We start from the raw sequence: 25,948 nt of genomic DNA on the forward strand, positions 1-25,948 counted from the left end.
GCAAAAGAGGTATGAACGTTCTTTGGTTATTGTTGTAAGAACAACTCTTTAAAACGAAAGCATGGCTTCTGCTCACCCAGCAGCGCTAACATGTGGTCAATTAACACAGATGGCCGTGAATAACAGAGGCCAGGCAGGGAGAGCAAATGCTGTGCTCTTTCAGTTTCTTTTAGTGTAGAATATTTATCCCGAGCCGGGGGATTTTCCAGAATGCTGATCGCTCGCCCGGCCGTTATTGCTCACAAAACTCTGGCAGCTTCAGAGATATAGCATTCGTCAACATCACAAATAAGTTTTTTGTTCTGCATCAGGGTCACCAATGTAGCTTTTTAAGCAATCAAACATACGTACACAGAGTCAAGATTGCTCCACAAGACCAGAACAGTCATATTTTTTATTGTTTGCTCACTTTTTGCATCATAACTACTGTATGCATCAACAAAACTTTCTAATTTTTAAAGGGGATGTGTCAAATATGCATGTCGGTGATGTGTGAATTATGGATCAGTGATGTGTTGGATGCTTGTATCTGCCCCTTCAATATAAAAATACCATTGCAAGTCATTAGCTAATGATTAATCAAAGCAGACAACTGAATGTTGAAATATGCTTCAACCACCTGTGGTAATTAATATATGAATTTACTTCATTAGTTAATATACATGCTTCAACCCATTGTGGTGATTAACATGAATTTACTTCATTAGTTAATATAATATGCTATTAGGGAATTAATAGATTATGAAATTTTAATTATAATAATACATTGGATACTTAATCTATGAGTCATATAGAATGTTCATTAGTTGCTGATGCAGTAATCACTAATACATGGTTTAGTTCTTCATGTGTTATACATATATTTATGATTAACTCTGCATTAGTTAAGCATTATTTAATGCATATTTGTTCACTCATATTGTAAAGTGTTACCGTCTTGGAGGAAGTGGATGTGGTGAGGAAAATGGAAATGAGCTTTTGTTTTTCTTAGTGGTTGTGGGCAGGGAGGAAAAAGTCAAGATGTGGTGAGTGAATCAAATGCAAATGACCACCAGACTACTTCAGGGGATGTGATGGAAAACATCTAAAGTGCGACTCGCATTTGACCACGGACCACTCTGAAGCCTGACTGCCCAGCCCATGCAGCTACAGTATATGCCACTTCATCTGGTTATATATATATATATATATATATATATATATAGAGAGAGAGAGAGAGAGAGAGAGAGAGAGAGAGAGAGAGAGAGAGAGAGAGAGAGAGAGAGAGAGAGATAGATAGATAGATAGATAGATAGATAGCTATAGACAATATGGAAGGTTTTCCATGTCTTCTCTGTAGGTCACAGCCCACTCAGTTTTGTCCTGTGTGGGCTAATGACTATAGCACAGAAGGATAGAAGCAGATGTTACACAGGTGGAAATGGAGATTCAGTCCTAATTAGAACAACACAGAGCTTTATACCAGACCCGTTCTCTATATTTATCAAGTTATCCATTTTATACTGTAACAGAGGGTTAGTAATTTGGCAAATGATACATGGAATTCCCAAACATTTTAAAGGGGTCATATGATGCGATTTCATGTTTTCATTTCTCTTTGGGGTGTCACAAGTGGTTTGTGAATAGATAAGATCCCTAAAGTCGCAAAGACTATAGTCTCAAACCCAAAGAGGTATTCTTTATAAAAGTTAAGACTCATACACACCTTCCTAAAATGCTGTTTAAACATGCCCCACACGACTATTGCAATGTAGAGTAGCGCTTGTTGTTTGTCGATTCTCCAATCACAAATGCAGACATGGTTTTAAGTTTATGCTGTGCGATGCAATGCAGCCCGTAAAAAGACAGAATAAATCATTATAATCTGTAATAATGTCCCCATCGGATGCAACAAATGGCTTGTTTGTATTGGGTTTTATTGGTTTTGTCTCGTTGCACCAGGACATTGGCGCAGGACAGAATTTTGTTCAGTTACTTTGACGCAATGTGTTTTGTTTAAAACGCTATACAAATAAAGGTGACTTGACTTGACATGGCATTACGGTATGGTAAGGGGCATAACATTTCCATCACATGCTTGAGATATTCGGTCAATCAATTTGTAAAAATCGCTGGGTTTCAGAAAGGCAGAGGAACAATAATGTACAGTATGTGGAAAATAATGTTTTTTGAACCCAAAACTGCATAAAAACACATTTCATTACACATATACACAAAATAATGTTCTTTTTAAGCAACGTCATATAACCCCAAAATGAACAGTTTAATGAAATCGATTTAAATTCAGTTATGTACTTCAGTCGGATGAAAATTAGCCAGTGTTGGCTAAATCGGCGCATTTTAAATATAGTATGTACTATTAATGTGTATTGTCCTTGATTAAATAAAATAAATTTAATAAAATATATTGGGGTGTATATGTTAAATTTGTTCCATTTAAGGGTGTGTTTCCTTTTAAACGTGCTTCTTAACCACTGTAGGATGTATCGTTGGAGAAATTAACTTATGTATCACTTCAGTGATTTGAAAAACACTGGTTTAATAATATATAGGACTGTTGTTAAAGACATCACACGTAGGTGGAGTAATAAATTAGTTTTATTATTAATATGATTCAATATTGCAATTAATGTCATATTGTTATAGTTTATTTGCACAAACAATAAAAAGCAAATTTTATTTTCACAAAAATAACGTGTCTTATGGACAAATTAATCAAAAGTGGAACTTACATGAAATATCATTTCCTCTTCGGGAACTCGAGCTGCGTCGATCGCATTTGGGGAACGCCTTTGGCAAGAACAACTCTGAATATCGTGTGCAATCAGTTCAATGGAAGAGCGTGACGTCACGGACGGGGTGACGTAGCGACCAGGAAGCTATAAAGGCACGTGCCACGCAGCTGGCTTCAGCTTCGCGTCTTTCAGCAAGCGCTCTGTGTGTGCATGTTCTTAAGTCTGTCTTGTAAGTCTTATTTACTGTTGTCTGTCCAGTATCATTAGACTACGATGCCTAAGTCTAAAGCTAAGATGAGACATTTGAAGGGCGAAACCAAATCGCGCTATAAACTGTGTGTTCCTCCATGCCAGCGCTACATCACGGCTGGGGACGCACATGATTTATGCGTGGTTTGCCTGGGCTCTCGAGGGAGCCGACTGTCCGCATTGTGAACGATTGCCAATGCGGATGCTTCGATCCCGGAGGGCTCTCTTCGAGGAGGGAGCCTTCGCCAGCGTTCCCCGCAGCTCTGGCCCCGCTTCTGCTGAGGCAGAGTGGCTGCTGCACTCGTGGGGTTCGCAGGTGGATCTGGCAGAGGGAATGGAGACGGGCACGTCCTTATCTCCTTCCTCATCTGCTAGATCTGGCGCCCAAACCCTGGGATCGGAAGCACGCTCGTCGGTTTCTTCCGCCCAGGGCGAGGGGTCGACACTCCACCTCTCTTCGTCTGATGAGGTGGATGTGGAGACAGTTGGCAGGGATTCGCCACCCCTTTCGCCCCAGTATGAGGAGCTGCTGGAGGTGGTTACTCGCGCAGTCGAGAAGTTAAAAATAGACTGGCCCCCACAAAAATCACATGAACCGCAGAGAAGTAAATTAGATGAGCGGTATCTCAGGCCCAGACAACCACCTCCAGCCCGGAGCCTTCCCTTTTTTCCCGACCTCCATGATGAGATAGCGAGGTCGTGGAAACATCCATATTCCACCCGTCTTTTCGGCCCTGATTCGCAGTATTATGGGAATGTGACAGGGCTCGATGAGCGTGGTTACAGAGCGATGCCACGGGTTGAACAGACGCTTGCGGGCTATCTGTCACCCGGTTCGGCGTCGTCTCTGAAGGCTCCGGCCTTGCCTACTAAAGCATTAAGAACGACATCGGGGTTAGTGGGCAAGGGCTATGTGGCAGCAGGTCAGGCAGGGGCGTGCCTTCACACCATGGCCGTCCTCCAAGCATATCAGGCCGACCTGTTGAGAGATGTAGACGAGGGAGAGGGGATCAAGTCCGACGATATTGCAGAGCTTAGACGGACCGCTGATCTCTCCCTCCGCGCCACCAAAGAGACCGCTCGCGCAATTGGGCGGTCTATGGCAGCCTTGGTGGCCGCGGAGAGGCATTTATGGCTGAACCTGTCCCAAATTAAAGACCGTGACAGGTTCTGCCTCCTGGACGCCCCGCTCCAAGCCTCGGGCCTGTTCGGCGACACAGTCAATACTGTCGTCGACAGGTTCCAGGAGGCCCGTAAGCAGGCGGCGGCGTTCCAGAGTTTCCTCCCTCGTCGCTCTTGTGGGTTATCTGGACGGGAGATACCCACGCCACTAGCAGGCTCCTCATACCGCGAGGCTCAAAAGCAGAGCGTCGCCACTCTGAGTCGGGGGCTCCTAGATTAAAATCAGACCTTCGTACTATTATCGAAGCTAGGAAGTCCTCGACAAAGAGGTCCTGACGCCATGCTACCAGTGACCTCGAGGGTAGCCCCTACGGGGTCAGAGCGGTACCCACCTCAGTTTACGGTGCCCGCCTCTCCCCGGTACCCTCCGGAGGCCGGTCTGCCAACCCTGCCAGTGTTTCAGGGCGCAGCGGTCTCCCGCGAGCGTCCCTCCCAGTTATTTCCGCCTGTGAGCGTAGCGGAGCTGGGAAGCTCGCCTCCCCTTCGGGGGCCTCTTACACCAGAGATCAGTCTCGAGAGACTGATTCCCTTAGTACATTTTCGAGCAGCGTGGAAACTTCTGCCAAATGTATCTCAATGGGTCCTGCACACAGTAGAAAGAGGCTACGCTATTCAATTCGGCCGTCCACCGCCGAGATTCAATGGGGTTACACCGACAGTCGTCGGCCCCCAGCAGGCTCTGGTTATGGAACAAGAAGTGAATACCCTATTAAGGAAGGAGGCCATCGAGGTGGTCCCTCCTCTAGACAGGGAATCCGGGTTCTACAGCCGGTATTTCATAGTTCCAAAGAAGCATGGGGGGTTGCGTCCGATCTTAGACCTACGTCAGTTAAACCTCTCAGTTATGTCACTGAAGTTCAAAATGCTTACTGTCAAACAGGTTGTAGCTCAAATCAGATCCGAGGACTGGTTTGTCACGATCGATCTCAAAGACGCATACTTCCACATATCCATCCTTCCACAACACAGGAAGTTTCTGAGGTTCGCTTTCGGGGGCAAAGCTTATCAATATCGAGTACTTCCATTCGGCCTTGCACTCTCACCCCGCACATTCACGAAGTGTGTAGATGCGGCTCTGGTACCCCTCCGTATGCAGGGCATCCGCATTCTAAATTATATCGACGATTGGTTGATCTTAGCTCAATCAGAGCAGATGGCGGTTCGACATCGAGATGTCGTTCTCGCACACATGGGGGAGCTGGGTTTGAGACTGAATGCCAAGAAGAGTGTACTTTCTCCAGTTCAGAGAACCACCTATCTAGGCGTAGTATGGGATTCGACCACGATGCAGGCACGTATGTCTCCTGCTCGGATCGAGTCGATCCTCACATCAGTCAAGAGAGTCAGAGAAGGCCAGTCACTCACTGTGAAGCAGTTTCAGAGACTGTTAGGGCTCATGGCAGCTGCGTCCAACGTGATACCTTTTGGTCTCCTGCACATGAGGCCCCTTCAGTGGTGGCTCAAGACCAAGGGGTTTTCCCCGAGGGGAAATCCTTTCCGAACTATTCAGGTCACGCGGCGATGCCTTCGTGCCTTAGACATATGGAAGAAACCTTGGTTCTTGAATCAGGGCCCGGTGCTGGGAGCTCTTGGTCGCCGTGTAACGCTAGCGACAGATGCGTCCCTCACCGGTTGGGGTGCGGTCATGAGTGGCCACCCTGCCCGCGGTCTGTGGAGCGGTCGCCATCTGACATGGCACATCAATTGTCTAGAAATGCTAGCAGTGTATCGTGCTTTAAAATATTTCCTCCCAGACCTGAGAGGCTGTCATGTGTTAGTGCGCACCGACAACACAGCGGTAGTCTCTTATATCAATCACCAGGGGGGTCTGCGTTCACGCCCCTTGTACAAGCTGGTGTACCAGATCCTCCTGTGGTCCCAGAGCAAACTCCTCTCGTTAAGAGCAGTGTATATTCCTGGGCGATTGAATGTGGGAGCAGACATGCTGTCGAGACAGGGGCCAAGGCCCGGGGAATGGATGCTTCATCCCGAGGTGGTGAAGCAGATATGGCAAATATTTGGCAAAGCTCAGGTGGACCTCTTCGCGACTCGAGAGACATCGCAATGTCCCCTCTGGTTCTCTCTAGTTCACCCAGCTCCACTGGGACTAGATGCCATGGCACAGACTTGGCCGAGGCTTTGTCTGTATGCCTTTCCCCCCATCGCTCTGCTCCCGGGAGTTCTGGCGAGAGTACGCCGGGACGGGGTCCGTCTGTTGTTAGTAGCCCCGTTCTGGCCGGGCCGAGTATGGTTCGCAGATCTGATTTCTCTCCTCGACGGCTCTCCATGGCAGATTCCGATCAGGACAGATCTACTCTCTCAGGCGCAGGGCAAAATAATTCACCCTCGCCCGGAGTTGTGGAAGCTGTGGGTGTGGCCCCTGAGGGGGCACATCTGTTAGCAGCTGGTCTCTCAACCGAGGTTGTTGAGACCCTACTCCAATCCAGAGCTCCCTCTACGAGGAAACTGTACGCCCTGAAGTGGAAATTCTTCACTTCATGGTGCAGAGATCGCCACCTTGACCCCGTTAACTGCCCAGTTGGTACAGTTCTGGAGTTTTTACAAGCTAGGCTCTCTGCGGGGTTGACCCACTCCACCTTAAAGGTGTACGTGGCGGCCATAGCTGCTTACCACGTCCCTTTCAGTGACCAGTCACTGGGTAGACACCCCCTAGTTACACGTTTCCTCCGAGGTGCACTGAGGCTGAGACCTCCAGTACGGTCCCGTATTCCCCCATGGGATCTGGTTGTGGTGTTAGAGGCTCTCTGCAAAGCTCCATTCGAGCCAATTCAAGAAATATCAGACAGACATCTGACACTTAAGACTGCCCTATTATTGGCTATTACTTCTCTAAAGAGAGTTGGAGATCTCCAGGCCCTCTCGGTGGCCCCTAATTATCTAGACTTTGCCCCTGGTATGGCCAAAGCATTTCTTTACCCTCGAGCGGGTTATATTCCTAAAGTTCCCTCTGTCACACCACAACCTGTCGTACTGCAGGCCTTCTGTCCTCCTCCCTTTCGGGAGCCAGACCAGGTGAAGCTAAATTGTATGTGTCCAGTGCGAGCACTGGACGCATACGTCCACAGAGCTGCCCTGTGGAGAAAATCCGACCAATTGCTTGTATGCTACGGTCCTACTAACAGGGGTTCTCCTGCCTCTAAGCAGACCCTTAGCCGTTGGATAGTCGAGGCTATCAACGAGTCATATGAGTCCTCTGGTCTTCCCCTTCCTTTGGGAGCCAAGGCTCACTCTACGCGGAGTATGGCTGCCTCTAAGGCCTTCCTTGCAGGTGTGTCCCTCTTGGACATCTGCAACGCTGCGGGGTGGTCCACGCCCTCTACATTTGCCAGATTTTACAATCTCGATATGCGAGCCGCTCCTGGCTCTTCTGTCCTCTCGTCCTAAGCTGTGCTCTACGGACACACACTAGGCAGGGGTTTGGTAGTCTGGCAGCGTTGGCACATCGTTCCCCAAATGCGATCGACGCAGCTCGAGTTCCCGAAGAGGAACGTCCCTAGGTTACGTACGTAACCCTAGTTCCTCGAGGGAACGAGACGCTGCGTCGCCGAGCCATACTCCCGGCACCCCTGCCTGCGCTTGCTTCCCTACTCGAAGCTGAAGCCAGCTGCGTGGCACGTGCCTTTATAGCTTCCTGGTCGCTACGTCACCCCGTCCGTGACGTCACGCTCTTCCATTGAACTGATTGCACACGATATTCAGAGTTGTTCTTGCCAAAGGCGTTCCCCAAATGCGATCGACGCAGCGTCTCGTTCCCTCGAGGAACTAGGGTTACGTACGTAACCTAGGGACGATTTTTTGTGAATTTCTTTCTTTTTAATTTTTTTATTTAAATAATTCACTCAGAATTCATATAATTTAGCATTTTGAATAAATCATTTCTCACTGTATGTCCCTCTCCCTGGATCTGTCATCACATCCCTGTCCTCTTTTCTTGTTAATGTGTGGGTGAAAAGTATCTGTGAAGAGGATGAAGAACGCCAACACAATGAAAGCCACTCAAGACTTTCCACTTTGTCTCTCTTAAATGTCTCTTGATCAAACAACCCTTTGCACTTTCACATTTTTGTTTAGTATGTGGCCACAGAGTTATTGTTGTGGTTTATTTCTGGGTCTGTCCTCTGAAAACCCACATCAGTCATATCAGACCATATGGGCTCTGTGGTTTTGGTTGTGTTTCTTACTGTTGATGCCAAGGCCTTGATATAAGTATAATCTATCATCCTGTGAGCCTCATTTTTTCCATTATCCTCTCAAAAAGGCAACAGCATTTGCAGAGGACACAATTAGAACTCCTGAGCAGTTGGGGCCTTTGCAAATTTCCGCTTTCATAATGGTAATACAGGCAATGAAATCGTATCAAAAGAATAGCACTGACAGAGTATATGTTCTGCCACACCCCCATGGGTAGTCTGATTTCACTCATCATATTGTTTTTTTTTAAAAATGTAATGAGGCTATTTCTAGACCAGAGGCCCTAGATACTGTGTGTGCGGATTACCTTAAATATATCTGTCACCTCTGATGTTTTTTGCTACTGAGAGACAGGCTTTTTGGATCCACCTGTGGAAGTTGTTAATGAAGAAGTCTCAGCAGCATGTGAAACAGCCACGTTCAAACCTGATGTGCTGATGTGAAAAACATCACAAATGGGGCCTCTGGAAATTACTCAGGCATATTGTGAGTGAGAAAAGGCCTGGTGTTAAGCCATCGCCATGTGAACCCTGAAGCTGGAACTGCACTAAAGCAAATTCTCTCTCTACTCTTCTTTCTCTTCGTTTTTGGTAGTAAGCCCTCACTAGAGGTCAGAAATCCCACTTGATGCTGCCTTTACACTATTTCGTACTTTGCAGGTGGGTTCTTCAAGGTTAGTCAGTCAATTAGAGCCGACTACTGTATGTAGCACAAGGACAGGGTGTCCCTCAGGGATCCGTCTTAGGCCCTTTGAGGTTTTCTCAAGAGGCTCAGTTTTAATTCGTAACGCATGTGTCAGGACAGCAGAGGAGTGTAACTCCCTGTCGGAAGTCCACAGATCAGAGAAGTTGCTCCCTTGTGATGTTGGAGAACTTTAAACAGCTACTGTAATTCACCAAACAGAAAAAGGGGGTAGTCTTCCCATTACCCCAATACCCTTGTTGATCCCTAATTCATTCCTCTGTCCCACAATTTAGTTAACTCCACAACTTTCTTTTCCTCTTCACAAGTAGGCAGGGCTTAGATTGAAGTGTGTGTTCCTCACCTAGGGAAGCATGGAAATACAATCAGAGCAGGACACTTCACTCTGGGCCCACAAGCGGGGCATCCGGCTGGACTTGTACTTATGGCACAAAATACAGCCCATGGGTCGTTTGTAGGAACAAGTAGAAGGGTTGTCTGTGACGTGGGAGGAAGAGCAGCACGGCAGAATGACAAAGCTGTCGTCTGATGAGAAAACACACTCTGGTCATAGTTTCCTTTTTCTGTAAGAGTGGCTGCTAGCACTTGAAACTGTGGAGAAATGAATTGCCATGATGTCCTTTGCTGTGGGAACAGCTTGAATAAATAAAGAATTAGAATTCTACCAGAAATAGTGAATCATTACTACAGCACATGCCCTGCACATCTGGACTCTCTGTGAAGTGGTGCTGTAATATAAATGCATATGTACAGACCATATGGGTGAATTAGGTCAGTCAATTATATACAATTATTGAGCATACAAAGCTTACCATATCTCTATAATATATAGGTATGTGTCAAGAGACCATGTTATAATGTAGGTCTTTCACAAATATAGTGTCTTAGCTATAGACCTATCTGACTAAATATCCACTTAAAACTAAATCTGACTTGGTCCAAGTCTTTTTTCACATTGTACTTTTGCATCTAAATAGCAGTATGTTTGTGCCATCAACATTAGTACTGGCTTAGCAGTAGTTACTTGTCACTATACTTAGGCAATGACTCAGGAGAACAAGACAGTATTATTGAAATATTTGTCCTTCTGGATTTAGTACCAAATGTTTACGCACACAGAACAAGACTTGAGTTTGTCTGCTACGGATGCACTGCAAGAGGTGCAGAGAATGAAAGTTTATTCAGAGACAAGCGGTTATGAGAAATATGGTGATAAGTAGATTCACATATTTTCTGTTATTTGTGTTTTTGCCTTATTGTTTTATTGCATCACCTAGCCTCTATAATGATTTTCTGTCCTGACAGTCTCCTGAAAAATATATTCATACAGAATTCATTGTTCTTTCAATGACAATGAAGTGCTCAGACCCTGAGGCAGCAAAGCAGTGCTAAACCATGATGCTCCCTCCACCATGCTTCAAATTGGGAAGAGGTTTTGTGCACTGCTCTTTTCCTCTAAACAAAGCATTGTGCATGTTAGTGCCTCCACTGTCCACAGAACATTTTCCAAGAACCGTTGGGGAACATCCAGGTAATCTTAGGCAAACATGAGACATGTCTCAATGTTTTTTTTTTAGACAGCAGTGGTTATGTATCTGGCTTTATGTTGTTGTTGCATGAACACTATTCTTATTCAGTGTTTTTTTTTCTGATAGTGGACACATAAAAAAATACTGTGTAGAATTTTCTGGAGGTCTTTTGCTGTTATACTTGTTTTTTCTCACCTCTTTCAAGGATTGCCCATATAATTTATTTATTTATCTTTTTTTATACATTTCCAGACAAGGTATCTTTAGCAATGTCTTGTGCAATGCTTTCTTAGCCTTTTCCAGCTTTGTGCGTCACTCTAATGTGTTTTTAAGGTCCAGTAATAGGTTTTGGGATTTGAGGCATGGTTCACACTAACTTTTCTTGAGAAGAACATATTTGTCAGTGTATGCCTTTATTTAAAGAGGCAGGTATCTATGCAACTCACACTTCCGATCTCATCTCCTTAATTGATTCCAATTAGCTTTTGTAGAAATTATAACACAGAGGTTTAGCCTTCCTTGTATATGATCACTTACTGTGTGTTCACACCAGATGCGACTTGTGCAAATAAATTGCGCTATTTGGGTGTAGTTGGAGGCTTGAACATTTTGAGTTTATTCACTCCATTCTCGCGTGAAATTGACTTCACAACAGACGCAAATTTGTGTCATGGGAGGGGCTTCTGCCAGTTAAGTTCACACAGCATTGTGATTTCAACCACCATTTATTCTGATAATTTTCAAAATATTACTGTTTTAAATGTATTTCAGGAGAGAATATAGTTGTTTTAAACTCAAATATGTGGTTTATTTATAAAGACAGCGCCTATTTCAAAATGTGTTTCGACGATTTTGGAGACGATCAGCACTCTCAATTTGGATAGTCCTTCTCAAATTCACCGCTGACTGTGATGTCTCTTTAGTGCTTCAGCATAAAATATAATTTGTTTTGGGTAAATCTAACAGGTGATCTTTGGTCTTTATTCAATTAATCTATTTCTTCCAAGCAATATTTTATTCCTGTTCGACGATGACTTTGTCCTCCATTTTTGTTTTGGATTTTCCCTCCGGCTCTGCACGTCACTACTAGAGCAAGCTCCTGATTGGTTAATGCAGTGTGAAATTTCACCAAAGTTCAGTTTTTTCAACGTCAAAACGCTCAACTCGCGCCACATCTATCGCGCGAATCCCATCTTTTGTGCTGCCTCGATCGCGAGAGTCGCGCCACAGGATGTCTACTCACGTTTGACTTAACATGTAAATAACTCGTGCTTAACGCTTCATTTGAGTCTGGTGTGAACGCACCATTACATTTTCTACATTTCAATAAGCACAATTTGTGTTTTTAGTTAAGTCGTATTTGTCTTTAATTTGTGACATTATGAGTAATCTGTGCATCAAAAGTCTCATAAACTTGCCACTGTAGAGTCAGTATGACCTAGAGTATACAAAAATGCAAATTATACATCAATAGTGGTTCGTCAAGCACACTAAAACTTATCATTGTCCTTTTGTGTTTGTCTTTGGACAGTGGAAAATGACAGAGAGCTGTCTCCACAGAGAAGACACCATAAAGAGTTCAAATTCAGCATGTCCCAGATTCCAGAGGGAGAGGCCATCACAGCTGCAGAATTCAGGATCTACAAGGAGTGTGTGACCAGGGCCTTCCGCAATGAGACATTCCTACTTAGCGTATTCCAGGTGGTTGGGGAACATCCAGAAAGGTAAATGAGCAGTGAATTGTAAAAATATTATTCTGTAAATATGGACATTTATGTGCTAGTATAGTTGATTAGTATAGTCAAATATATATATATATATATATATATATATATATATATATATATATATATATATAAAATTACCCAAGTAATCACGCATGAACTCTTTCAAAAGCATGCATGAAGCACAACTAGAATTAAGTTAATAAATTAAACCAGTTAAGTAGTTTACTTAGTTTGGTCTTGCCGCTTGACTAAAATGAACTAACTCAGATTTACAGATAACATGTTATTGTTTGGAAACAGTGTCCCCCCCCCCCCCCCCCCCCAAGAGAACAATATGTATACTGTACAATACTGTATAAATCTCAATTTCGAAAAATGTACACTTAAGACTGGTTTTATGGTCCAGGGTCACATTTGAAAAAGCGCAGAGGATACAGAGTGAGCTGCTGCCATCCATGGAGTTTATCGAAGTTACCTAAAACTGAAATATGCTTTATATTAACCTCTTAATATAATAAACCTATGCCACGCGGCTTGTGCTCCTGTCAAATCCCTGTTATGTAATGCCTTTGAGACATGTTTTCCTAGGAGCACAACTTAATATCTTGTGTCTGCCCTGTACTTTTAAATGTTAAAAATTCATGTATTTACATTTAAATGATTTCCTGACAGAAAGCAAGTCTACAATCTTAACTCTGCAAATGTAGACTAATTCTGAATAAAACTTTTGGATTAAAAAATGTAAGCACTGTAAATCTTTTCCTTCAATTACATCTGACAGTTTTAACAGACTGTTGTGTATTTAAAGACAGACACAGTTTGAGTAGACCACTTTTTAATAAATAGTAAAAAAATACTTGTTTTTTTCCTCCTGCTGTACTGAAAACATATTGAACTGTGAATTCTAAACTGAGGTATGTACTGTCAGTGAGTTATTTTGTGTACCATTACACCCCTAGTAAATATGATCAAATACAGTTAAACTGCAAATGTGAAAATATTTATTTGTTGGGGCTTATTTATGATTTTTAAGCTGAGTAATTATATTTTAAATCAAGCCCAGGCATCCATCACGAAACACAGCAGAGGTTGTCTAACATGTACTTTATGTAGACTAAGGCCATGACCACAATGAACAACTGAAATAGCTCTAGTTTGGCATCTAAAAAAGAACCCACCAACACACGTCAAACATTGACTTTGTGGGTGGTGGGAGGGATATCTCATTGAGAAAGGCAGATGGTGTGACCAGTAAAGTGTCCAAAACTCACCAATAAGATGTTTTTTTTTTTTCATTATTATTATTTAACAATAAAAGCCACAAAAAAGCAAAAAAAGAAAAGAAAAGGGTAACAATGAGCTACATGTTTCTCTCCCAAATAGTTTCTAATGTTTATCACGAAGTGTTCATTTGGTGTACATCCTGAGTTGAACAATGGACACACTGTTTTTCCACAAACCTGCAGTGGCGTCTTTTATTTTTAGTCATATCTTGAGATTATGCATGGCCAGTCATTGTATCACAAAAAGGTGCAAATTATAGCGTTCTTTGTGGCATTTCCCTACATGCCACTTTCTACATGTAAATACCAAATGCTGTGTGGCATTGCAAAATGTATTTGCTTACAAACAGATTAATTTGCAGACTTGTCAAGTTGTAATAGGATAATTACTGTGTTTATGGTTTGTGATCTTTAAAAAACACATTGGTTGGGGGAATGCGGTATAGCTAAGCTAAGCGGATGCACAAGATGGCTGAGAGAAACTTCTGAAGTGTGTAAGCCTTTAATCCATGAAGCAAAAAATAACTTGGTTATGGAGGTGGTCCAGAGGGGCTGTACTGTATATCTGCTGAATTTAGCCCATGTGGCAAGACGATTTGACCTAACTCAGCAGCATAGTGAACCTCAACTCACCAAGCTTCAATTGCCTTAAATGTAAAGAAACAATAGCATGTAAGAACATTTTCCAAGTGGTTGGACTCTCATTGTTTCCTTGAACCTTTATAATATGTCATAGGCGCTTAATTTTAACACAATTAGAAAAAAGTGACTATTTCCAAACATTCCCCATCTTCCATTGTTTGGTTATATCTGAAATTGATTACACGCATACTGCCATAATCTACAGTTGTTTTAACAAAGTGTAGGAAACAGTATACAAAAAAATAATAATAATTAATAAAAAAAAAATATGTTATTAATAACTCACCCTCATGTCGTTCCAAACCACTAAGACTTCCATTTATATTTGGAACACAGTTTAAGATATTTTAGATTTAGTCCGAGAGCTCTCAGTCCCTCCATTGAAGCTGTATGTACGGTATACTGTCCATGTCCAGAAAGGTAAGAAAAACATCATCAAAGTAGTCCATGTGACATCAGAGGGTCCGTTAGAATATTTTGAAGCATCGAAAAAATACATTTTGGTCCAAAAATAGCAGAAACTACGACTTTATTCAGCATTGTCTTCTCTTCCGTGTCTGTTGTGAGAGAGTTCAAAACAAAGCAGTTTGTCAAATCCGGTTCGCGAACTAATCATTCGATGTAACCGGATCTTTTTGAACCAGTTCACCAAATCGAACTGAATCGTTTTAAACGGTTTGCATCTCCAATACGCATTAATCCACAAATGACTTAAGCTGTTAACTTGTTTAATGTGGCTGACACTCCCTCTGAGTTAAAACAAACCAATATCCCGGAGTAATTCATTTTCTCAAACAGTACACTGACTGAACTGCTGTGAAGAGAGAACTGAAGATGAACACCGAGCCGAGCCAGATAATGACTCATTCATGAGTTAAGAATTAATGACAAGAGTTATTAATGACATAATTATGATTTTTGTGTGAACTATCCCTTTAATGAAAATCACCTAGCATTAGAAAACTATATTGCAAAAAAAACTTGGAATATCCTAAGAAGTTTTATATTTACATGTATGTGTGGCACTTTTATCTAAAGCAGCTTTGAATACTTCATTATATTGGGGGGGTTGGGGGGACTGTTTTGGAGACATTTGAGATGCAGTTTTAAACACAGTCAGTTGTATTTATTTTGAAATCACAGCATAGATCAGGTTTTGTTTTCATGACAATCCATCAATACCCCATGAAAAAATCCAGTTTGCCATGCCTGTAGAGTTATTACTTTTCTGTTTGTATATGTTCTAATCCCTTGTTGTTTTCATGTACATCTGGCCTCTGTAGAAAACCTTCCCAAGCCATATGGTAAGACGGTTCTGTATGCGTGCAATGGCAGCATGAAGCTTTTAAACTACAGGTTCATTTTAACAGCAGCCAATGACTGAGGCAATAAATGCGATTTATGCATCCAAAAAAAAAACAAAAAAACTCACACTTCTGACATTATTATTCCGGTTAATTTAATGTCTCTATAAGAGGCTTTACTGTTGCGCTTTTAGAGTTGGCAGCTCCCCTGTGGTCTCATTCGGACCACGTCCCAGGTGAAGCTGTGTGACTGGTTATACTAAACAGTATGAGTCAGCATAAGTATGATGAGTTCATGTCAAATGTGACGTGTGAACCACCGGAGGGAAGAACCTCATATGGAGTTCCTTTAGAGAGCAGCTCTAATTAATGAGCAATAAAGAGGGGCTACAGGGACATTCCCAGAACACCTGTGTGACCGACAGCTTTGAAGTGACCTGGCCAACGCTTATTACCATGCATACTGTGTAATTACAATAATGGGACAGGTCTCCCTGTAAGGCTACGGTGATCAAGCTTTTGCCTCTGTTCTGAAATCTGTGACGAAGCTCCCCTAAATATGACAAACAAGTATTTTTTTTAAATAATTTAATACATGCCTTAAAATGATCTTGGAAAATATTTAATTATATTTGAAATAGAAAACAGGATGAGGTGAAACATGCTGCAGTGGGAAACAACTAACTAAATAAAATAGCTATTAACATCTCAAGATAGGAAACTATATTTGTTAATAGTTTTCATAAATGTTTTAATTGAAACTGTTAATGAGAAGATTCAAGCTGGCTGTCAAGCAAATGTGTTTGCAGACTACAATTGTAATTTAATTGCTTTTACATGTATAAACTATCATTTACTATATAAATGACCAATTATGCATATTATTGCTTTTACCATTACCATGCATATTGTTATAATTTATTCCATATACTGAATTTATACTGTATTTCCTGTTATTCACTTTGATCGTATCATAAATATAGACTTGCTGCTGATATGGTGTTAAAAATAAATAATGTAAATGAATGAATGAATTAATATATTTATTGTATTATGTATATTAATGTTTAAATGGAGTCATTGATTCTTGTAAACAGTATTTATAACAGTTAATGATATACAGACTTGCTCATTTGCAGGGATGCCGACCTGTTTCTGCTGGAATCTCGCAGGTTGTGGGCTGCTGAAGAAGGTTGGTTGGAGTTTGACATCACAGCAACTAGTAATCTCTGGGTGATGAGTCCACATCATAACCTGGGTCTACAGATCAGTGTGGAGACCAGCAGTGGTAAGATAATTAACGATGAGTTTAACTCATTTTTGTGTATATTTCCAAGGAGTCCTGCATCAACCAAGCAATTGCCAGTGAGATGAAAGAGAATGATTGCTGTCTCAAAGTATTATACAGTATACAGTATCTTGTTATACATTTGTATAGTATACATTTGTATACTCTGTTATACAAATCACAACGGTGGGTACTGACATAACAATTTAATGTAAACCTAAGCTTACCATGACACAAAGTATCAAAAAAACATAAAATTTTGGTAGACATAATTTTACTCATATTATCTCTATAATCAAGGATTGACATAAATGTGACAGAAACTAATCTTCTTTTTTGCCTCAAAGGAAAAGCAGGGTTTATATCTGTAATAGAACCATTTCCTTAATCAGTTAACATGGGATTTAAAAATAAGGAGTAATTAAGAATAAAACCATATTCTGTCACTACCTCAATTATAGTACCCAGTAAAGTTTTGAGTTATAGTTAATCATCAAAAGCACTCTGTAGTGAGGACACAGCTTGGTGTAATTTAGGTTACAATAAATCAGTATCATCAGCATGAAAATGAAAATTATTAATATTAAATCAAGGTTATTTATGTAAATAATAAAAAAGTAGTGGCCCCGAAACAGACCCTTGAGGAACACCCCTTGTAATCTGCAATGATGGAGTTGAATGGCCTTCCATTTGCACACATTGTGTTCTGTCCACTAAATAGCTTTCAGACCTAGAGATTGTGTCATTTCACAATCCAATTCGTTTAAGTTAAATTTTTTGTATAATGAAGTCAACAGTGTGTTTAAAATAGTGGTTCTAATTGGTCAGGACCATTTACATCCAATAGTTTAAGTTTATTATTATTATTATTATTATTATTATTTTTATTTTTATTTTTTTCTGAGGTAGATACGGTTTAAAACTACAATTAAGAGCTATCACATCCCTTCTTCTGTTTATAATTTAAGATACCTTAAACAATGATCCTACAGCATCAAAATGTTTATTAAGACATTTCAGTATCTCTCATTTATCTAAGATTTGTATGGGATGGTCCATTATGTATAAAATGAAGACTTTCAGCCTTTTTTGCACTTGAAGTCAATATTTTTCAAAAAATTCATTGATTTATTTAGATTTTAAGTTGTTTCATTTAAAATGTAATCAGCTTTAGCTTTCCTTATCATCACTGTATATCTATTATGTAATTATCTAAAATAAAGCCAAACAGATTGAAGATTGGAATGCCTTGCTCTAGCCCAAGCGGCATCACACCCATGAATCAAAATTATATATTTTTTTTAACCAAGGGTTATCTCGACCCTTTACACAATATTATTTTAAAAGGTGCATGCTTGTTAATGATAGTGGTGAGCCCTTAAAAATAATTCCAGACACACTCAATATCTGGAATCAGCAAAATCTTCTCCCAGTCAAGTGGTTTTAGGTAATTTTGCATTTCTAACTATTGCAACAGCACAGTGATCACTAATGTGCCTAAACAGATGCTGCTGAATATCTATAAGGTACATTTGTAAAAATTAAACCAAGAAGTGATGATTTATCTGACTTTTTAAAGTTCAACCTGGTTAGAGTATTTACTAATTGCTCAATATTAAAAGTATCATAAAAGAGCTTAACTTCATCAGATAAAGGCTATAGCCAGTTCCTGTTAAAATCTCCAATTAGTACTATTTCCTTCAAATTCAACTTGGAATAATGATCTGTTAAAAATAAATTTTTTTTTAGGAATATCCCATTATAATACTTTTTGCTTTTTGTTTTTAAAGGCTGGAGCATCAATCCCAAGGAAGTGGGATTAGTAGGTCGTGATGGCGCTGTAGAGAGGCAGCCTTTCATGGTGGCCTTTTTCAAAGTGAGCGAAGTCCGTCTGCGAACTGCCCGGTCAGTGGGCAAACGACGTCAACCGAACCGCAATCGCTCCAGCAGTCCACAGGAGGCATCAAAGGGATCAGCTAATACAGGTTATCCATATATATTTTCCATATTGTGCACTAAGCACCTTTTCTTTTCTTTTTTTCAAAAGAAGAGAAGTTTAATATGCACTTATGGTAGAAATCAGCCATGCAGTCTCTTTTAATTTCTCAGAATATGTTGATAGTTCGGGGATGTTTTTGTATCTGATGAGTTTTATTGAGTCCAGATCTTCACATATTGTACTCTTGTATAATGAGAATCTGGACTCAATAAATCTCTTTAAGATCCTTTAGAGAATTCATTTAAAAAGCAACACATATGTAGGCCTGACATCCTGTGTCTTGATTTGAAGTCTTTCACCCAGCCCTCAGCAACAGATTGCTGCAGTGATTACTTATTTTTGTAGGTTCACATGCAAGTTAGCATCACCCTGGCTCCCAAATGTATATATATATATATATATTTTTTTTTTTTTTTCGATTTGCTTTAGGATTATTGTACAATGTAAGATCTGTGACTAACACGATTATATGATTAATATGTTTTGTCAATCAGGAGAATCTTTACAAATTAACACAATTTGTAAGAATTTTGAAACGTGGGATCAATTGCCTGCTGAATATAAATACATTTTCCTTGAAAGTTTGAGTTAGAATAAACTGCAAGAGCAAAATTATCAGCACAATTAAGCAGTAAAAGTGAACTAGTAGCTGTTTGGTATGATGACGTTTAATGACCCCAGCATCCTCTGTAGTCCAATTTAGCTGCTTGTTAGCAACAGCCTTTTTCAAGCCAAGTAAAAGCTTAATAATAATAATAATAATAATAATAATAATAATAATAATAATCCATAGGGAGCATTAATGATGTATTTCATGTCAAACATTAAAAATTGTATTTGAAATTTGTGTTAAATGTGATTAAATGGCACAGACATTTGAAGGAAACTCAGTTGGCCCCTTGAATGCTAAGGTTTAAAGTAACCACACTTTATATGTTCAATAGAATAATGTTCTGGCCTTTTGTGAAAAAGAAAAGACTCTAAAATGTAAAAATAACACTTCATTAAATAAATATGTATGATAAAATATATTTTAATTTCAAATTAGAGTCAGAAAAATACAGTGCACATGCAGCTAGTATAAATAATGGTTTTGACGCCAGCCCTTATGTTGTGTATTGAATTAAAATGTAAAATAAATCAAAATGTAGAGCTTTTGAATCAGCCCCAAGTATCCCATATTCATTTTAATATAATTTGCACAAGATTCTATTAATTAAATAAATAATCTCTTTAGTTAAAAAAAAAAAAAAAAAAAAAAAAAAAACAGTCTAGGAACAGCGGGGTCTTAATCCAGTTTCTGCTTCTCATTATTGCTCTGGTTTGGGGTGGTCTGAAAGCTTAGTGCTAATACCCACATAATCCAGAGCTAATTATGAATGTGAGGCCTTGAAACATGAAGGACCTGGGGCTGAAAACTGTATTTTTAACTCAAGTTTATGAGTTCATGAGTTTCATTTTCAATCACGATATTGGATGAATCTGAATTGGAAACTACTGAGATACTTTATAATGCATGCTGTGTATGTATATATATATATATATATATATATATATATATATATATATATATATATATATATATATTATTCATTTGCCAGGAATAGTTTTCTCTCTGCTGCAATTTAAAGATAATTTGTGTTGGTGAAAGAAAATGCATTAAGAATATGTTCCTAACTGCAATAAACTAATTAGCATAAACATATTACGTATGCAATATATCCTGCTGAGAATAATTTACATCAGTGCCATATATAAGTCAGATTCACCCACTTATACAGTAGTGCACTCAAACCTCCTAAACATTGCACACTACGTGTCCTGACTAATGAGGAAAATCTGCTTAATTTGTTCTGAAGGATTGGACTTTATGTAACCCAAAACATCAACCCCTCTCCTTGGCACGACTTGGGATGTCTGGAGTGTAAATATTTAGATTTGGAGCAGGAAGTTGCGAGGCCATTGTGACAGCCGTCCCCTTGTGGTAGTGTTGAGAGTGCATATGGTTCCAATATAAAAACTCTCTTATCAAAGTTTTCGAAAAGACAGCCCGTAAGCACTGCATCTTGACCCATATTGAGAGATACAAGTGCACATGGTTATAAGCTCTCTAACTGATGAAATAACTTTTGGAATTAATTTCATGAAAATGTGTTGAACTTTGTAGAGTTAATAACAAATTCTAAAACATTAGTTTGCATTTTGACCATTTTCATGACAGTTTATGATAACAACTAGCCTAATTATGACAACAATTATGGTATATTTAAAATGTAATAAATTGTATATAAAATATATATCAAATTTGTGAAAAAGTGAACACAGAATTAATTGCTATCATAATGCATGTTGTGGACTAGTGAAGTCTTGTGATTATGTAATAACTAGGGCTCATTCAGAGCCGTTTTCAGTTCAACAAAGTTATGGGTGCCTCTCAAACGGAAGTCTGCATATCTCGGCTGCTGCGTTATCAAATGTCGCTGAACGTTGATTCATGAAAATACACTGAATGAAAATGAGTCGGCCCTGAGCTCATCTGAGTTTAAGGATGCAGTCTTCTGTTTGAGAATTACGCATAGTTATCCCTACTTGCATTAATTTGCTTCTTGCTCGCTAATAGTGATAAGAAGATGAATTCCTTTCCACAAAAATGTTATTTCAGATAGATCGTTTTAATGAACCAGTTGAAAAAAAAAAATGATTCAGAGGTTATTTCAGGATAGAATGGCTTATGTTGTCCACAAATGCAAATTTTTAACCTTCCTATCAGCCAATGATAATTCTGAGAAAAGCAAAAAAAAAAAAAAAAGTACGAGCACAGATCAGTGGCTGAGAATGCATCTGACTGACAGATGAACCACAAGCTCTTATATCAGTGTTATTGGTAATGTTCGGGTTAATTTGTTTCAGTGCACAGTTTATTAATCTTGTACAAGGCATACAGTTAAAGTAAGCATCATTCAGCTGAACTTTGCACATGTATTTTAGACATCTTGTTTCCATCATGCAACAAACGCATGTCCACTGCTGAACTGTGGCCTAAGACTATCATGGGCAATGCAGACAAAATTGCAATTTAAAATCAATCAGAGCTACAGAAATGTATCGAAATTTTTACAAATGAAAGTTCATATTGCAAGAAGGCTACCTTCTATGACCTTTATCCTGCAGTCATGGCGAAATTAGGTTCCTCCAGCCTAAAATAAAAACAGGAATCGAAAAAGAATCGAAAACAACAAGGAAAACAAACAATTACGGAACCAGGAATTGGAAATGGACTCGATTCCAAAAATTTCGGAATTGTACAGCCCTAGTAATAACTGTCACAGTCCTGTTGACATTGCAACTGAAACATTGCTGAATTAATTAATTTTGTTAAGCGATATAAAACTTGTAAAAAATTTATTACATGGAAAACTGAAACTAAATTAAACTAGCAAAACAAATAAATAAATAAAATTTAACTAAGACTGAAATAAAAATCACTTAAAGCTACATATTTCAAATGACAAAAGCTCATGAAAAAATTACTAAACTAAAATAAAAAAAAATAATTCTAAATCGTAATAAATTCTAAAATAGTATTAGAAAAATACCACTGATGTGATGATTGGTAGAAATGCATTAATTAAAAACATACCCTTATCTATAGTCTTATCAAGTATATGTTGTGTGTCGGGACATTTAAGTTCTTCATTTTGTATTTTTATTTTTTACTACTTTTGAATCTGAGCTGATATATAACCCGGACATGCTCTTGAAAGGTTTTGGGAGATTCACCCTTTGAAAATTCTTTCCGTCTCTATGAGCTTCCAATTCAGGCAAAGCACATTAACGTGTGATTAGAGGTTTGACACTGTTTCTTAAGCTTTGGTGATCTGTGAAAACAAAACAACACATTAAGAGCTAATGCTCAGCTAGAGGTGCGGGGGAACTTGCCAGCCTTTGGCCTGAGGGAAGTTAACAAGCGTCTAGCTCAGCTCAGTATGTGCCGCCCCAGTGCTAGACCTGTAATTACCTCCGAGCTGTTATTAGGTGCTGGGCTAAAATGCCTGACCACGTTAACAGTATCGCTTAAAGAATTATAATAACATGGCACTGTCCAGCTGCGGTTTTTCATCTCCCCCTCCCTCAACCCTCCTTTTGTTTACCGTTGGTGTAATTAGACATCGGCGAGCTCTGGGGATGGAGGTTTAATAACCACAGTGATGAAAGACAGGAAGAGAGATAAACTTCACATGGATGCAGACAGAACTCGCATTCTCTTTCATGTCATCATGGGAGTGGGGTGAGACAGCTTCCCTGCCTCAGCTCTTTCAGGGATGGATGTTATTCCATGCGGAACACCGTGTCCATTACTCCAGCATGCCGTCACCACCAGGAATGTCACTGTGTAATTGCTCCAAGGAGTAGCTTTTTGTGAGAGAGGGTCTTTCAGATTTCGTTGCAGTTAACATGTATCTGTCTTTTGGTCAAGAAACCACATGTGTACCTTGGCATATGATTTTGACAGTTTTTGGCTGTACCTGTCAAATTAAACAGCTCATAAAGCTAATATAACTGTTTCTTTTAACGGTTCTTTAACATCTGTGTTCTTTCACTGATGCGGACCAATGTACTATAATGCTGTATATTATTCAATATGTGATTTTTTTAATATACTGTGAAAATCAATGGCTATTGCCTACTGTATGGTTTCCAACAAAATATCTTCTTTTGTGTTGTATGGCTAACATATATACTTAAAGGTTTGGAACAACTTAAACGTTATTAAATGAAAGAATTTTCATTTTTATGTGAACTATAACTTTAAATTACTTATAATGGGCGTTCTTACATTTGATAAGCGGGCAGCGGTCCTCTTTCGAAGGCCAGAGGCCCACAGGACCCACTCACAGCAGTAACAGTGTCGCATTAAATTTTACAGGCAGGAAGAGAAGCACTTTATGGGGTACCACAAATCTGGCCTTTACACTCAATGAAACTCCACACTAAATATCTGCTATACTCCTAAAGAGCCCTTGACTGTAAATAGTGGCAGTAATTAAAGAAAAGATGGAGGTTATCAAAACCTGTGTATGTTAATGCACTGTATTTATCTACAAATGTTTTTTTCTCATTTATGTTGAACACACAGATGCATCATATTTGGGTGAATCTCACAAAAATAGTTTCAAGTCAAGAAATGTTATTGTGCATAAAGATGAGGCCTATTTTAAAATCATTAAAATTTGCAAGCAAACAATCAATAAAACACTAACACCCATTAGTATTATAAATCTAGTGTTTTACAGTGTGTTTATAGTTCTCATAATTTTCAGTAATGAATGCAGTCCAGACGAAACAGAAACTATGGCATAATATTAATGGTAGTAAGTATTGATCCTAAAAAATGGCTTTGTTTTTATAGCAATATATATATATATATATATATTTTTTTCATTTAGATTTTTGGAGAGAAATATAACCCAGTTAATGTTCTTAAGGTTTCCAGAGATCAACCCGTTTAAGAAGATGGTCAAACAACTTTAAAAAGTGGAATATTCTTAGTATTAAATTCTGTTTAAAATAGATGGAGTATAGCATGTCACACCACAGGATGTCAACTTCCCATATGTATGTGTGTGTGTGAAACTAGTGTGTCAAAATCTGCCATTCTTGGGTTGTAGTTTGGCCTCATTCTCAGGCCTGTGGTTAGGTGTAGAACATTCTTGACTATAAATGTCGCAGTTGGGGGTCTGTGTAAGACAGGTTCACTGCTCGGGATCAGAGAGGAAGGAGACCCCTGGGGGACTGACTAAAAGGCCACTCGGGAGAGCTCGGGGGCCACTCCTGCTGGCGGATTTATCTCAGTAAATATTTACCCTAGTCCTGCCAGACAGAGTGAGAGAAATACAAGAAGGGGTCTTATTTTGGGGGCTAAAAAAGGCCAGAGATTTCACACTATATTCCAAGCTTCAAACCCAATACCTATAGTTTGAAGATAAATTATTAAAAATAATCTGCAGTCGATACGGAATATATTTGACTCTTTCAGCCATGAAAATTACTGTAAACTACAATAGTTACTTGTATTCACAACAGTATTTACCATTAGCATCATGGGAAATGATAACTGCTTTCAAAAGGGTTGCCCTTGTCTGCCATTTTTTGGACAAACTTTGCTTGGCTGTGGTGCAAACATGAACATTTACTGGTCAAATAAAATGACAGCTTTAGGACCAGGAAGCTTTTGCCAACCAGTTGCATCAACAGTGGACTGAACAAACGTTCTTCATAAAGGAGAAAGTGGGAAACACCTTAGCACTGGATGATTGTTGAGTACTTAGAATGACCTCAGAGATGTGCCTACACAGTCACCATGTGGTTTCAGTTACAGCCTTAATTTCTACTCTACATTACTCATAGACAATGTTTAAGGAAAGTTTTTTAGCTGAATATAGGTTCCCCCATTTTATGGCATTTGTCCCTTTTGTAAATGTGTTCAATTTGCCTAAATTTGAAAGGTTTTTGCAATTATATTGAAAAAACTCACTTATTTCAAAGATAATCAAATTCTATTTAAACACAGGACATATGCAATGCAAACTTAGTTCAATCTAAATATCGAGAACCACTGCTTTAGTTAAATAATTATCTTTCTGCATTATCAAGTATCATTTGACACAGAAAAGTATTTGTGTAAATTGTATAATTCATTTGCATATGTAGAATGTCTAGTTAAATTATAAGTAGCTGGGTTTGATTCTTGTTCATTTACTTAACTTATTCACTAGATCATTTTATTCAAAGCAACCTATAAGTAAATATATAGTACAGTGTTGTGAGGGTCAGAGGGTTCTGCAGTGTAGATGGTTGCATATCAAGTGCTCAGGGAAGTCCTGTGTCTTGTTGTAAGGGATTCAGCTGCTCGGGTGGAGTGTCGAAGATCATTTCACCAACAAGTGGGTGTGAATGTTTTGGAAAGATGCCTGGTTGTGATGGTACCACTGGTCTGGATTCTGGATCTTTTGAATTCATTGCGCTAGCTGGAAGGTTGCCTAATAAAGCACTACAGTAGTCCAGTCTTAAAACGGCAACGGGTTTAAACAAGGGG

The 25,948-nt window shown here is 39.5% G+C and overlaps 1 protein-coding gene across 2 annotated transcripts in view; it reads left to right on the forward strand.

Annotated features, from left to right (window-relative positions):
- The window catches only part of bmp6 (bone morphogenetic protein 6), a 51,618-nt gene that overhangs the window by 19,876 nt on the left and 5,794 nt on the right, over positions 1-25,948 (forward strand). For both annotated transcript variants that reach the window (XM_026200809.1, XM_026200808.1), the window contains exons 2-4: positions 12,141-12,333; positions 16,705-16,853; positions 18,644-18,838. In XM_026200809.1, the coding sequence (XP_026056594.1) occupies positions 12,141-12,333; positions 16,705-16,853; positions 18,644-18,838 (537 nt within the window). The remainder of the gene's footprint in view (positions 1-12,140; positions 12,334-16,704; positions 16,854-18,643; positions 18,839-25,948) is intronic.

The sequence above is a fragment of the Carassius auratus genome, chromosome 24, assembly GCF_003368295.1.
Source record: "Carassius auratus strain Wakin chromosome 24, ASM336829v1, whole genome shotgun sequence".
Classification (NCBI taxonomy): domain Eukaryota; kingdom Metazoa; phylum Chordata; class Actinopteri; order Cypriniformes; family Cyprinidae; genus Carassius; species Carassius auratus.